Below are 12,691 nucleotides of genomic sequence, written 5' to 3' on the forward strand. Positions count from 1 at the left end.
CACCTTCCACTGGAGCACCTTGATCCAAGCCCGTGTCCAACCTGGCCTTGAGCACTGCCAGGGATGGGGCAGCCACAGCTTCTCTGGGCACCCTGTGCCAGCGCCTCAGCACCCTCACAGGGAAGAGCTCCTGCCTAAGAGCTCATCCCAGTCTCCCCTCTGGCAGGTTAAAGCCATTCCCCTCCCGTTGTCACTACACTCCCGTTAGATCCCTCCCCACCTCTGACTGACCCGTCAAAGGCACACCGCCACCGCTTGGGGGATTTTTACTGTTTCTTTACCAAGAGGTAAGAAGCACCATTTCCTCCACCTCGGGTCCGCCTGCTGGGCCAAGCCGCTTGGTATTTGCTGATCAAGAGCTGAACCCATCCCGTTATCACCCCTCAGCTCACAGCCACACCACCCCGATGCACTGTGCCGCCAAACTCGGCCCGGCCCCGCTGCGCTGCCCGCCGGGCCTCGCAGGGGCTGCCGGGAGCTGTAGTCTGCGGGCGGTGGCGCTGCGCTGCAGGCGGCGCCGTGGCTGTGCGGGGCCATGGCCGCCCGCTCCGTGCGGCGGCTCGGCAGCGGGCTCTCGCTCGGCGGCGCGGCGCGGCGGGGCAGGTACGTGCTGCGGTGCGAGTGTGGGAGCGGCCGCGTGTCCCCGCAGCCGTTCGCGGCCGCGGCGCTGAACCCTCCCCGCCCCGCGGTGCGGGACGTGGCAGCCCCGGGCCCGGGCCTGGCGAGGAGCCGCGGCGGCGCCGGGCCCGGAGCGCCCGGCGGGTGTGGGGCGGCGCCGGGAGGGCCCCGTACCCCCGGGAGGGCTTCAGTTTCCCCTCACCAGGGCAGCGCTGCCCACCGTCAGAAGGCCCGGGACAAAAACGGGCTCGCAATAATCAGTCTCTTGTCTGGAAACGTGTCATTTTGAGGAGGAATTAATTGTAATTCCTAGCGAAAGGCGTTTCTGCGGTCAGTGAGCCGCGGTGTGAGGTTGTGTCCTGCCGTTACACGTATCCACGGGTGATTTCTGCATCTCTTCCTGACTGTCTGAACCATTTATGCGTGAATTACATGTTGCATGTGCTCCTTGGGGTTTATCCTCGGTAGTGATGCGGCACCTGTGCTCTCAGCGTGCTCTGGATGGATGAGGGAAGAGGATACGTTTAACTGGGCCGCTATTGAGCAGAAAAAACAGTGTCCATTCTTATCTTTGGACATGGTGGGATATGGCTTGTAAAAGGGAAATCCATAACAGGTGCTTTGGTTATTGGAGTAAAATGTGGGCAGAAAAGTTTATTCTATGTTAGTTTATTCTAGAGGGGGTTTTCCCGTGGAAGAAAAAAAAAGACCATTTAAATGCATTAAAATAATTCTGCAGCATGTAATAGAAGCAGCGGTGTGTGGGACTAGATGTAAAGGTGCTTGGTGAAAGTCATCCCTTTATATGCTCATATATATGTGAAAACTGTTCACAGTGTGCACCAAGTTGGAAGTAGGTGGCTTTGATGGGAGCTGATCCACAGAGGGTTGCTTGTGCAGCCTGGAGAAGAGAAGGCTCCGGGGAACCTTAGATCAGTTCCCAGTGCCTAAAGGGGCTACAAGAAACCTGGAGAGGGGCTTTGGACAAGGGCCTGTGGGGACAGGCCAAGGGGAATGGCTTTAACTTGACCCAGGAGAAATTGAGATGAGCTCTTAGGCAGAAGCTCTTCCCTGTGAGGGTGCTGAGGCGCTGGCACAGGGTGCCCAGAGAAGCTGTGGCTGCCCCATCCCTGGCAGTGTTCAAGGCCAGGCTGGACACAGGGGCTTGGAGCAACCTGCTCCAGTGGAAGGTGTCCCTGCCTGTGGCAGGGGGTTGAATCTGGATGAGCTTTAAGATCCCTTCCAACACAAGTCTGTGAGTCTGTGATTCTATAAACTCACTGCAGTCAGGAGCCTGCTGCCCAGTTTAACTCTGTCCTGTGTTAAGGTGCAGTTGTGTGCTCCAGTTCCATGGGAGAGGAATCCACATAGAATTGATCTCTGGTATCACTTCCTGATGAAACTGAGCACAGTAATTGGGGGTCGTTAGGAGACTTCCTGCCAAAGCAAGCTCATGGAGTTAAACCACTGCTAATGCAGATGTTTCTGTGTGTCTCACCACTTGCGTGCTTTGTCATGCTAATTTGGGAGGAGGAGGGAGTGTTTAAGGAGAGGTGTGGTAGGACCCTTGTGTTCAGAGGGAACAAGACAGTCTTGGAACATTTCACCATCGTGCCTATGCTCCAGAAAGAGGTGATACTGTTGTTCTGACCACAGAGGGGTGTTCTGATCGCGTAAATTATGATCTTTAAGGACAGTTGGCTTAAGCCATGTGGCTACAGTCAACTTGTCTGCTACATCTATCTGTCTGGTTTTGTGACATCACTTTGTAAATCCTTCTGTATCACCAGCTTAGTTGTATAATCCCTTCACATGCTCTGGGACTTCCATGTGTCTGTCACTTTAGGATGTGTCAACTTCCTCCAGGGGGATTTCTGCCTATTTTTAGGGTGGCTGTGATCAAGACTGTGTTTGAAGATGGAGCACAGTGCAGTGGACAGACTATAAATGGCACTTGCCCATTTTAGTGGCAAGGAAGATGTAAATTGGGTGGCATTTTCAATTCTGCATAATAAGAATTTCCTTTGGAGTCAGTCTGTGGTTCTTGCATCCTGCCTACAACTTTTAAGGCAGTTCGTCTGAGCAGCACACGATGCATGGGGCATGTCACTGCATGGGGGAATGCTCTGTGGCTCGGTTTCAGGAGCTGGAGAAAGGAGTCCATGCAGGCAACTCTCTGCTTCACGTAGGCAGGTCCCTGCAGCTGAGGCACCAGCTCATTCCTGCCCCTCTCCTACACACCAAAACACACCCATTGGAGTAGTGTAAATCACTTGCAGAGGGAAATGACGCACCTTTGTTTCGTGGATGCAAGAGTTAACTCATTTGTGTAGCTTTTTTAAGGCATGAGAGTCTAACCTGTGGGGTGCCTGCCAAGGCTGCTTCCTCAGCTGCATTTCAGGTTCCTTGCTTCATCTGTAGCACGGCCAATTTCCGTCCCTGCAGCTCTTTAAGTGAAAGGTAAGATGGTAAAGGACAGAGCTTGTAGTTGGTGCTTACCATGGACACACCTTTTATTTTACAGTGGAAGCTATGCAGTTGTTTAAAGCTTCATGGATTGATTTTGAAGCCTTGGTGAAGGGGGTCCTGTGTCCTCACCTCCAATTTAGTCTAATTTCTGTAACTTAGAAAAAGTGCTGTGTTAACCAGTCAACACACAAAGGTGGCAAGCATCTTGGAAATCATTCGAGATGGGGTCTTGTGCCTTAAACTGATCTCTGCAGCCAGGGATAAAATATGGGGTTATCTTCTGTGTTGGCATTCCTGAAACCCAGAACTGCAGTGGCTGGGTAGCTCTTTTAAAAAAGCCTGGTGACAGCCCCTCTCCTGGTTCTTTAAAGATTAAATGAGAAGAACATCTTATTCTACAGCAAGTGTAGGTAGCAGAAGCACTTTCGGACTAGTATTTGGCATGCAGTGTGCTGAAAAGGAACGGTTTGACATACAGATAGTGTTTTAAGTACTTAATAAAAAAATTCATATGCAAATGCCTTCAGTTGGGAAAAAGGAAGTTTGTCATTAGTGCTGTATTTAGCAACCTTGTACTAAAGATACGCTGAGGCAACATCTGGGCTGTTAAATTTGGGGTGATGGGAGATGCTAGGGCACATATAAACCTCTTAAACTGTGCTTTGGTCAAAGAGCCCTGGCTGCCACCCAAAGGGGGACACCTCTTCCCTTCCCCATATTCTCCCTTCCACATGTCACCAGGCTTCATGTCTCCTGTACTGGCACTTGCACTCATCTGATCTGTCAGCAGACCTATTCAGGGACACAGAAAAGTCTTTTTGTTTTGTAGGGTTAGTTTTCAGCTGGTTTAACTCCCTGCAGCTTCATTCTGCACAGCTCTAGTACTGAAGTAAGGGGAGCAAAACATGTCCCTTCCATTTGCTGCTGTAAGCTCAGCTTAGCTGGACTACTGAACTGCACTTTGGTCTTATGGTCCATTTGACAGACCCAGAAACAAATGATGGACTCTTCTGTGACATTGTAACTGAGCAATATAAGCCTTGCTGAAAAGTAAGAAAGCTTTTAATGGTGCAGGCCTGGTATTGTGAGCTCACTCTATTGATTGTAGAGCCTGAATTAGCATCTCTGGGCAGTGTTGAATTGTGCTGTATAAACACACAAGTTTGAGTCAGAGCCAGCACAGTGATTTCCGTGCCATGCTTCATTTGACTCAGTAGAGGTGCACTTAGTATATGCAAAACCCCTCTATTAAAGGGGATGTTGAAAGCCCTGCTCAGAGGAAGAGCTCAGGCATTCCCAAAAAAGGAGATACCCTTCCTTGTTAAGTGTATACTGAAGTGTTTCCTGAATGGAGCTGATCTGGAAGGAAATTGAACTTTCTTCTGTACACCTATTCTAGGTCTAGACCTGTATAAAGTCATGAGAGGGGAGATGGGCTGAGGCTTTGGCCTCATGCTGGCAAGAACGGGTCCTGTCTAGGTCCGTTTGTAAAAGTGGTGTAGGAGGGGGAGTGGAAGCTCTTGGTTTCACTCTGGCAGTGACAGCATTGTTCCTGCCGGAGAAGGACTTTTTAGAAAAGAACAGAATGAAGCAAAAAAGTATTTTCACACTGGGTTTGATCATCTTCTGACCTAACCGTTTTCAGCCAGACTTCTATTATCCAGTTTTTGGGAAACCTGTGGGGTTGTTACTGAGGCGGTGTTCATGCAGCTCAGCCCAATTATCCGCCTCTGTGGTGGTTTCATCATCTCATCTGCAAGTTGTGGAGTCAGCTCCTGGGTGAGCTCCACCTGCTGTACCAGCACAACCTTTGGCAAGTGTGCTTTTTAGATGAAAAGCATACTTGGGATGAAAAAGTCACTGCAGATAAGGTAGGCTTCAGCACTTGGGGCTTGGGCTTGTTTTGGGTTTTGGTTTTTTTTTGCCTTTGGGACTTCATTGCCAGTAGAGATAAAAATAGTTTAAGTGCTTAGAACTGTTGGAGAATATTAGGCACAACTTTCAGTTGGCATGCTCAATCCCTTTTCCAGAGCTAATGGAGCTGTGAAGGTCCTGGCAGAAGGCTCCAGAATATTTGGGGTGTACAAAACTTGGTCATGTCTCTGACAGTTCTCTTTCATCTCTTAACTGCAGTCAGTGTGAAAGCTGGTTCAGTCTAGCGAGTGCTACTTTGCAAGAACTGATTGGCAAAAGCTTCAAACTCTCCTCTTTGCTCAATAGGAGAAAAACTGAATACATCAAATACTGTGTCTGGGGTTTTCTACATCACTAAAACCAGCTTTATACTGCTCAACTCCTCAAGACTACCTTGCAAAAGCTTGCTGAAGTTTGCCATTTGGTATTGACTGCCTGTACTGGGGGTCAGCAAAAATGCAACCCACAGCTTGTTTACGTGTGAAAATCGGAGTCGTTGCAAGGCGTGTCAAGGAAGTGTTCAGCCTCTGTAGTGACATGAGTGTAAAGTAAAAGAAGTTTTCAAAACATCTCTTTGTGCTTCTGTGCTGCTTGTCTGTATTTCCTGAGAGGAGCTAAGATTTTATCTAGAACCTGTGTGCCTTTTGTAAGAGCTGCTTTTAGTAACAACACTAAACTCAAATTCTTGTTGAGCCTGTTGTTACTTAACTTCCCTTCTTTGTCGTTAGCTTATGTTTTAGGGGGTCCCCCCGTGTTTTCAGCACTGCAGCTCAGCAGAGAAGTACAGGAGACGAGTGCGGCCCAGAGGATCCCCATGATGAGCCCAAGCATCCCCTTTCTGACTGTGCCATAAAGCACAAAGCCATCAAATTGGAAGAACAAGTCCGAGATTTAACTGTGAGTATGCTGCTGGTGGCATCTTTCATTCAGCCCCTGTGACTTGGTCTGTCTTTCACACCCAGCTTTGTCTGTAAGCCCTATAGCACATACACAACACCGCTGTGCTGTGGCAGACTTCAAAGCAGCTGTGCTTTAAGTGTGAGAGGTTGCACTGTGGAAGTACAGTCTGCCTTCCCCAGAAACGCCATCTGTCAGTGGTACCTAGGAGCAAGACACTGGGAGTATGATCTTGACAGGCAAAACTGTGTGTTGGAGATGGTCTGGTCAATTCTTTCACAGCATTGTACAGAGGGAATGGCAGTAGCTTTGTCGTAATTAGCATCACATACTGTGTTGCACCAGATCTGGATTGTCTGAGAAGGGACGTCCTCTATAGTGACAGCGGTGTGGTGGAGATGGTGGGGATCACGTTATAGGAACTTTGAAGAACAGATGTGACAAAGGAGAGGATTAAATACCGGAGCACCAGGCAACTCTGGAGATAATCACCCTGAGAATACTACTGCACCAAGTGATAAATCAGCCGTTTGTGGAGCCGTTGCTGGGACCACCAGTGCCTGCTAGAGGAGGGAGTGTCTCAGTAGTTGCAGTGAGTCACGCAAAAAGCAGCAGCCTGTCATTGATGTTCAGTTGAGCTGCACCCCAAATGCTTCTGGCCTTCACTTGGGTCTTTTGAGGGAGTTGCATTTGTGCTGATGGATCAGGAGAGGGACTTGGGTTTGCATGTAATGACAAGGAGGAGCCCAGCACAACCTTCTGATCTGAAGCAGGCTCTATTTAAAGCTTAAGGGATTGCCAGCTGTCAGGAAGTGGGTTTTATCTCTTTGTTTGATGTCTCCCCTTGTGATGGTGGTTACAGGAGCGATACCGGAAAGCTTTGGCAGATTCTGAGAATGTCCGGAGGAGAACACAGAAGTTTGTGGAAGATGCCAAGCTCTTTGGTAAGTGAAAGGAGGCTGAGATGTGTTTACTGCACTATCATGGCTGTCTGAGTATAAAGGGCTGATCAGCAGTGTTTCTCTGCCCCTGTTCTGCACTCAGTCATTGTAAAGTCTGGCATGATATTTGCCTGGACTCTTGGTGTCCGGGCTTACTCACTGTTTTCCTGTGTGTCCAGCAGTGTCCTGTCAGGGTTACCTCAGTGACTCTTCTGTGATTTTTTTTCATTTTTTTAATTTTGTTTTTTAAATAGAATAGGTCTAGTGCAGCTGAGCGCAGTTCTCCTGACTTGGTTGAAATTTCAGGCTTTTCTGCGTGCTGAGAATTAGCTCTGGCAAGGGTGTATGATGTACTCTTAGCCGTGTTACCAGGTTGTGATCTTTACCATATTAACAGCTTCTCTTCTGCTCTAGCTTTTAGGAGGTAGATCCTGCCTGGGACAAAGGTTGTAAATTCCCAGATCAGATGTTCCTTAAAACTTTTATAAGAAATACTTTAATATCAGGGAAGATAACTGGATTTGTAGCTTTGACAACATAAATGATTCAATGAGCTGGTTGGTAATCAGTCTCCTTCTGTCTGCTCCTTTGTTGCTTCTCCTTCATGCTTCTTCGTTCTGCGCTTGTTTAAACATGTATGTACAACTATTGACGGAACCTAACTATTGTTTCTTTCTCTGTTTTCCTAATGTGTGTTTCCAGTAAGTTCATTACAGCATCTATGTAACTGAGGGAGGCTGGTTTTCCTGACATTTCTGCACTGTGTACTGCACCACTTCTACTGATGTATACAATCTAACCCCTTTTTTCTAATGAAAAAGACTGCATGACTTTTGATGACCAACCCAAGGACCATTCTGTCCAGCCTTCCACAGTGGTTTTAACTTACGAATAAAATTGTGGTTGTACCTTGGAATGGTCATATATTATTTTTACTTCCCCCCATTGTATTTATTTCCCATGTGCATGGGCATTTGTGTGAGTGGCTTGGCAAAACATTTGTCTGTGGGACCGTGTGAGACCATGTGTGGAATAGTGTCCTAAATGGCAAGTCTTAATTGCTAGAATTTCTTGGAGTGAAACACTAATGGTCTGCTTTGTCAGGTATACTATATATATTTGTGTGTATTTATGGATGTACCTTTCCTGCACACACCTTGATCTGGGGAATCTTGATAATTACCCATGTAATGCTAAAGCTTTGGCTACAGGATACAGAAGACACTGTCTGCTCTTGCTGAAGTAGCAATTCAGTTAGCAGCTTTAAAGGGGCTTTGAAACTGCTGTGACTGTGCCTGTCATCAGTGCTGTAGCTCTGTATGTTCTACCCTTCATTTACTTCTTGCTTCTTTGTGCCCGTAGGGATCCAGAGTTTCTGCAAAGACCTTGTGGAGGTAGCAGATATCTTGGAGAAGACCGCTGAGAGCGCTGCAGAAGAAGCAGAGCCTAGTAATCCAAACCCAACCCTGATGAAAATCTACGAAGGTCTCTCTCTCATAGAGGCCAAATTGCAAAGTGTATTTGCCAAACATGGCCTTCAGAAGATGAACCCTGTTGGTGGCAAATATGATCCATATGACCATGAAATAGTCTGCCATGTGCCAGCAGAGGGGATGCAGCCGGGCACGATAGCACTGGTGACTCAGGATGGGTATAAACTCCATGGTCGCACCATCAGACATGCGCTCGTCGGTGTGGCAGTAGAGTCACAGGAATGACGTGGGCTTGCCCACCAGCATCTGGGACCTTGCTGTGCTGAGGACCCCTTAGCACTCAGTGACAACTGCAGCTGCATGTCTTTACTTATTTATTAAGCTAGGTTTGTACTGTATGTTGGCTTCTTTATAATGTGTGCAGTCATTTTGGCATTCATTCTAAGGTACTTGTATATTTAATAATCCTTTTTGGGGTATGTGGAGTAAGTAGTACTAGGAGTCCTGCTATTTGTCAGAAACATGGCACTGTAGCCCCTTTCTCCATTGCTCATTTCTCCATTAAGACTTGTACGGGGAAGAGGGGAGATATGGGAGAGAAAGGGAATTCTCTGAGAGCTAAGGAATCTTGTCTCCTGGCTCCATCTCTGAGATGGATTCCTGCAGCAGCCTTCAGAAAAGTCACTTCTCTGCCTCAGTTTCCATATCTGTATTAAGGGAGTATAATAATACTTACTGACCTACCTCACAGGGATGTGGTGAGGCTTTTTCTTTGCAAAGCACTCAGAAGAGAAAAAGCCCAAAGGGCTGGGTATTATTATCAGGCTGTTTTGGTGTCTTCCCTTGTCCCCAGACCCTTCAGGTGGGGATGAAGATCATCACCTGAAATGACATTGAGGGGCAACTTTTTCTTATTTTCCATTCAACTTCAGGAAAAGAATCCTGAATTAATGAAATCTCTCTTGTACTACAGTTGAATAGGGCTGAGGTTTTGAAGAGAATTTGGTTGTTAGGTCAGACTAATATGTTAATATTTGTTCTGCAGGTAAAATTTCAGCTTACCTCCTTGTTCCTAAAGGTAAAACAAGGGGTTGTGGTTCTTGGTGAAAACAGAAAACTGTTCTCAAATCTCTTTTTCTCTAACCAAAACCTGTATTTTAGAGGAGAGTAATTTCTCTTCCCTGATGGGTATTTGTGCAGCGTTGAAGCATGATAAACTATATGCTCTTTGTTGCAGCTGCTGGCAAAATGGAGATGCGCCCTTAAGCAGGAAATCTGGACTGTTCTATTTTCTCAGCTCCCCAATAATGGTACTCAGATAACACCAACTTCCAGTTCACATTCAGACTCTACCTTTGTGTGCCCACAGTAAATGTTAAACCTTTGGGGTTTTGATGCAAGAAGAGAAATATTTTCTACTAGAAATCTGAAGTGCCCTTGAACCAATTTTAGCAGCAGTGACAAGAAAGCAAGAGAAGCATAAAGCTGAGGAAGTGAAAGTTGACCTCAAGCCATCCTCTTAGTTGCAGGCATGTTGTTGTCACAGCATGGCATATGTATTTCCCAGTGGTCCTTTTGCCTGGGAGTCCATTTATCTCAGCTGAACGGATGCAGTCACTGAGTAAGATCAGAATGTAACCCTTTACAGAGAAGCAAACAGTATAGTGACAGAAGAGTTTTATAAAACCAGCCTGTGGTCTGCACAACACAAAGCCAAGGCAGGAATGGTTGTTTTCAGGTTGATCCTTGCTGATTCATTAATTCCTGCCTTTTTACTTGCTAGAATTGGATCCATGGCCTGGCAGTTATTTGATACCCACTTCCAAAAGCTATTTATTTTGGATCCCATCACTGGTTTGGAAGGAAGCTTATTCTTCTCCCATTCCTTTGCAGGCTTCAGTTGCATAATCCTTTTGTGGTAGACTTCAAGATTACCGCAGCCTTCACTTAGCAGCTATCGACAGTGATCTGGGGAGACTCTGTGCAGTTGATGACTGTCAGTCCAGAAATTTAAGGAAGATGCATGTTTTTAATATGCTTCATGCAAGCTGCTTAGGTGACAGCTCTATGGGGGTGACTCGGTAGCAGATATATTTGAAGTGCAGTTTTCTGCCACTGCGTAGTTAGGTTTTCAGGCAGGTACTTGTGTTTTCAACCCTGAAACAGTGCTTCATGGCAGCATTAGATCATTTTGGACTAACCTCTTGTTCGGTGCTCCTGTTGTAACGTGGTGTTGGAAATCTCAGATATGCAGGACCTCCTGTTCGTTGTTTTTCTGGTCTGCATGCTGACTGGGCCACCAGGTTATGCTGTTACCCAAGACAAAGAACAGGTAAAATACAAGACGTGGCAATGCAAGTCTTGCTGTTCTGCCTCAAGACTCTCTGCAGCCTGTTTGAGGAAACTGTCTTCAGCTGGAAGGAGCACTGGTTCTCTGCTGCTTCTTCAGCCTGTGCTGTATCAGCCGAGTCTTTTTGCAATATGAGGAAGAGCTGGTTATGAAAACTTAACCTTGAATGTGAAACTTTCTAAGGAACTAAACAAAAGCAAAGGCATTTTATACAACAGGTAGTTTTCTGTTGTAGCAAGGCTGCAGCTTACCTGAGCCAGATTTAAAAGTCGTGTGTGACCAGAAGTGATGGGATCCAAATCGTCTTTAAATAGACCCACAGAACCCCTTGACTGTGAAGGTGTTCTGTGGCTGCTTGGTCCACCTTCAGACTATTTGCCAGCCTTCCTGCCTCCTCAGCTTGTATTCACCCATTTTTGCCTTAAAGAAATATCCTTAAATGCACTCCAAACCTTCTGTCTGTACTAAGAGGTTATTGATTCAGCTTGTGTGTGGGGGATCTAGTTTCACTGAGGCACTGCTGTGTGGCTAGAACAGGAATCTGAGGGATCCAGTTCCTGTGCAGTCTTTCTCACCTTCCTGCAGGCCCTGTTTAATTTGGGCCAAGTTATTTTCCCTGTTTTTTTTCAATCTATGAAACTTCTCCAGGATCTTACCAGGCTTTTATGCTGATTACTGTAAGATGTACCCATTGTTTAGAGACTTTTACAGACGTTACCAAAGAGATAAATACTGTAGCTGTTGTTTGTCCTTGTTTCTGCTTCCTCTGAATGTTGAAGTGAAAATGAAATAACCAAACCTGGATTCCATTGCAGAATCCAGATTTCCTAGGCAAAACTTGATTCACTTGCCTTTCAAGCACACTTATGATCTCTTTTCTCCTGGATGAGATTGCGTACGGGTGGATTGAGTTTCTCTGCTGTAGGTGCTTGCTCTGTAGGTCTGCCCTGTTTGTGTAAAGCTTGCACACTCAGCACAGTGGGGCAGCCTCCCCCTGCTGCGGTTCCATTGCACTCTGCAGTTACACCAGAGAGGAGACAACCCATGAGCTTTTTCTCTCCGGTCACTTTATCCAATGACTAGTAAAACAGAGGAGAATGTTAACAGGGACAGGATAGAGGAGAGGAAGTGGACATACCTCTTAGTCACTTCCACTCCATTTGCACAGCCACAAACTGGAGAGCTGGGAATGCAGACAGCTAGGTGAGATGTGCAGGTGGTGTTGGTGCATGGACCTGCATTTATGCTTTCGAGAGGTGGCAGTCCCACCAGCAATGTAGGCATTTGCCTTGTTCTGTGACCTTGCTGCACTTGGTGGGATGTATATGAGTTGAGCTCCTGGATGAGTCTCCAGCTGTGCTGTCTCATGAGTGCAGTGGCATCTGAACTCTGACCGGGAGCAGTGTAGAATGTGAATGTTGCTTTGTGGACCTTAAATTCTCAGTGCTTCATCAGCAGAGCTGCTGTTGGGAGACAGCTGTGATAGATCAATAGCTATTAGCAGTCCTTTAATTTTTAAAACCCCCTGTATTTAAGTTTTCTATTGTGAATATTGTAGTATTTTTTTATTTTCAAACTTGGGATGCTCTGATGTTACTTGCAAAGGCAAATGAACAAAGCGTTGCTAATCTCCAAAAACCTAGGTTCTTTTAGTTGTTGGGAAGCCTGTATATATTGTATTGTTTTGTGTTTCTCTGCTCTTTGTTTACCCAAAGGTTCTGACGCAGTATGAAAGACAAAGACTGAAGTGCGGGAGTGGTGCAAGTAATTGACAACAACATTTGAGTTAATGTTGGAAAGGGCTGATTTCCTTTAGATGTCCAGATACTGTCCATTTGCTAATAAAAAAGCATTGCAGTTGCTTCTTCTTCCTTTTTTCCCTGCCCCAGCCTGCTGCTTGTTCTGATTGGGCAGGACTGCAAATGAGAGATGTTGCTATTCTGATCTGATGGTCCAAACTGAGAGCCTTTGGCCATGTTGAACATTTTACTAACAGTGTATCTGGATGTGTGTGCCATGGGTGAGTTGTTGGGTGAGTTGTCAGGGATTTCTGCAGTGATCAGCGGTCC

At 46.5% G+C, this 12,691-nt stretch overlaps 1 protein-coding gene across 2 annotated transcripts; it reads left to right on the forward strand.

Annotated features, from left to right (window-relative positions):
* Nucleotides 1-520: 520 nt before the first annotated feature.
* Nucleotides 521-12,482, forward strand: GRPEL2 (GrpE like 2, mitochondrial). 2 transcript variants are annotated; one of them, XM_057409816.1, is made up of 4 exons: nucleotides 521-603; nucleotides 5,730-5,898; nucleotides 6,761-6,842; nucleotides 8,202-12,482. In XM_057409816.1, the coding sequence occupies exons 1-4, from the start codon at nucleotides 536-538 to the stop codon at nucleotides 8,555-8,557; spliced, it is 675 nt and encodes a 224-aa protein (XP_057265799.1). In that variant the 5' UTR covers nucleotides 521-535; the 3' UTR covers nucleotides 8,558-12,482. The 2 variants fall into 2 exon arrangements, with proteins under 2 accessions (XP_057265799.1, XP_057265800.1); XM_057409817.1 differs by lacking the exon at nucleotides 521-603 and adding an exon at nucleotides 4,692-4,958.
* The last annotated feature ends 209 nt before the right edge of the window (nucleotides 12,483-12,691 follow it).

The sequence above is a fragment of the Pezoporus wallicus genome, unplaced genomic scaffold, assembly GCF_028554395.1.
Source record: "Pezoporus wallicus isolate ANWC-B61680 ecotype Strahan unplaced genomic scaffold, APGP_CSIRO_Pwel_v1 contig_4309, whole genome shotgun sequence".
Lineage (NCBI taxonomy): Eukaryota > Metazoa > Chordata > Aves > Psittaciformes > Psittacidae > Pezoporus > Pezoporus wallicus.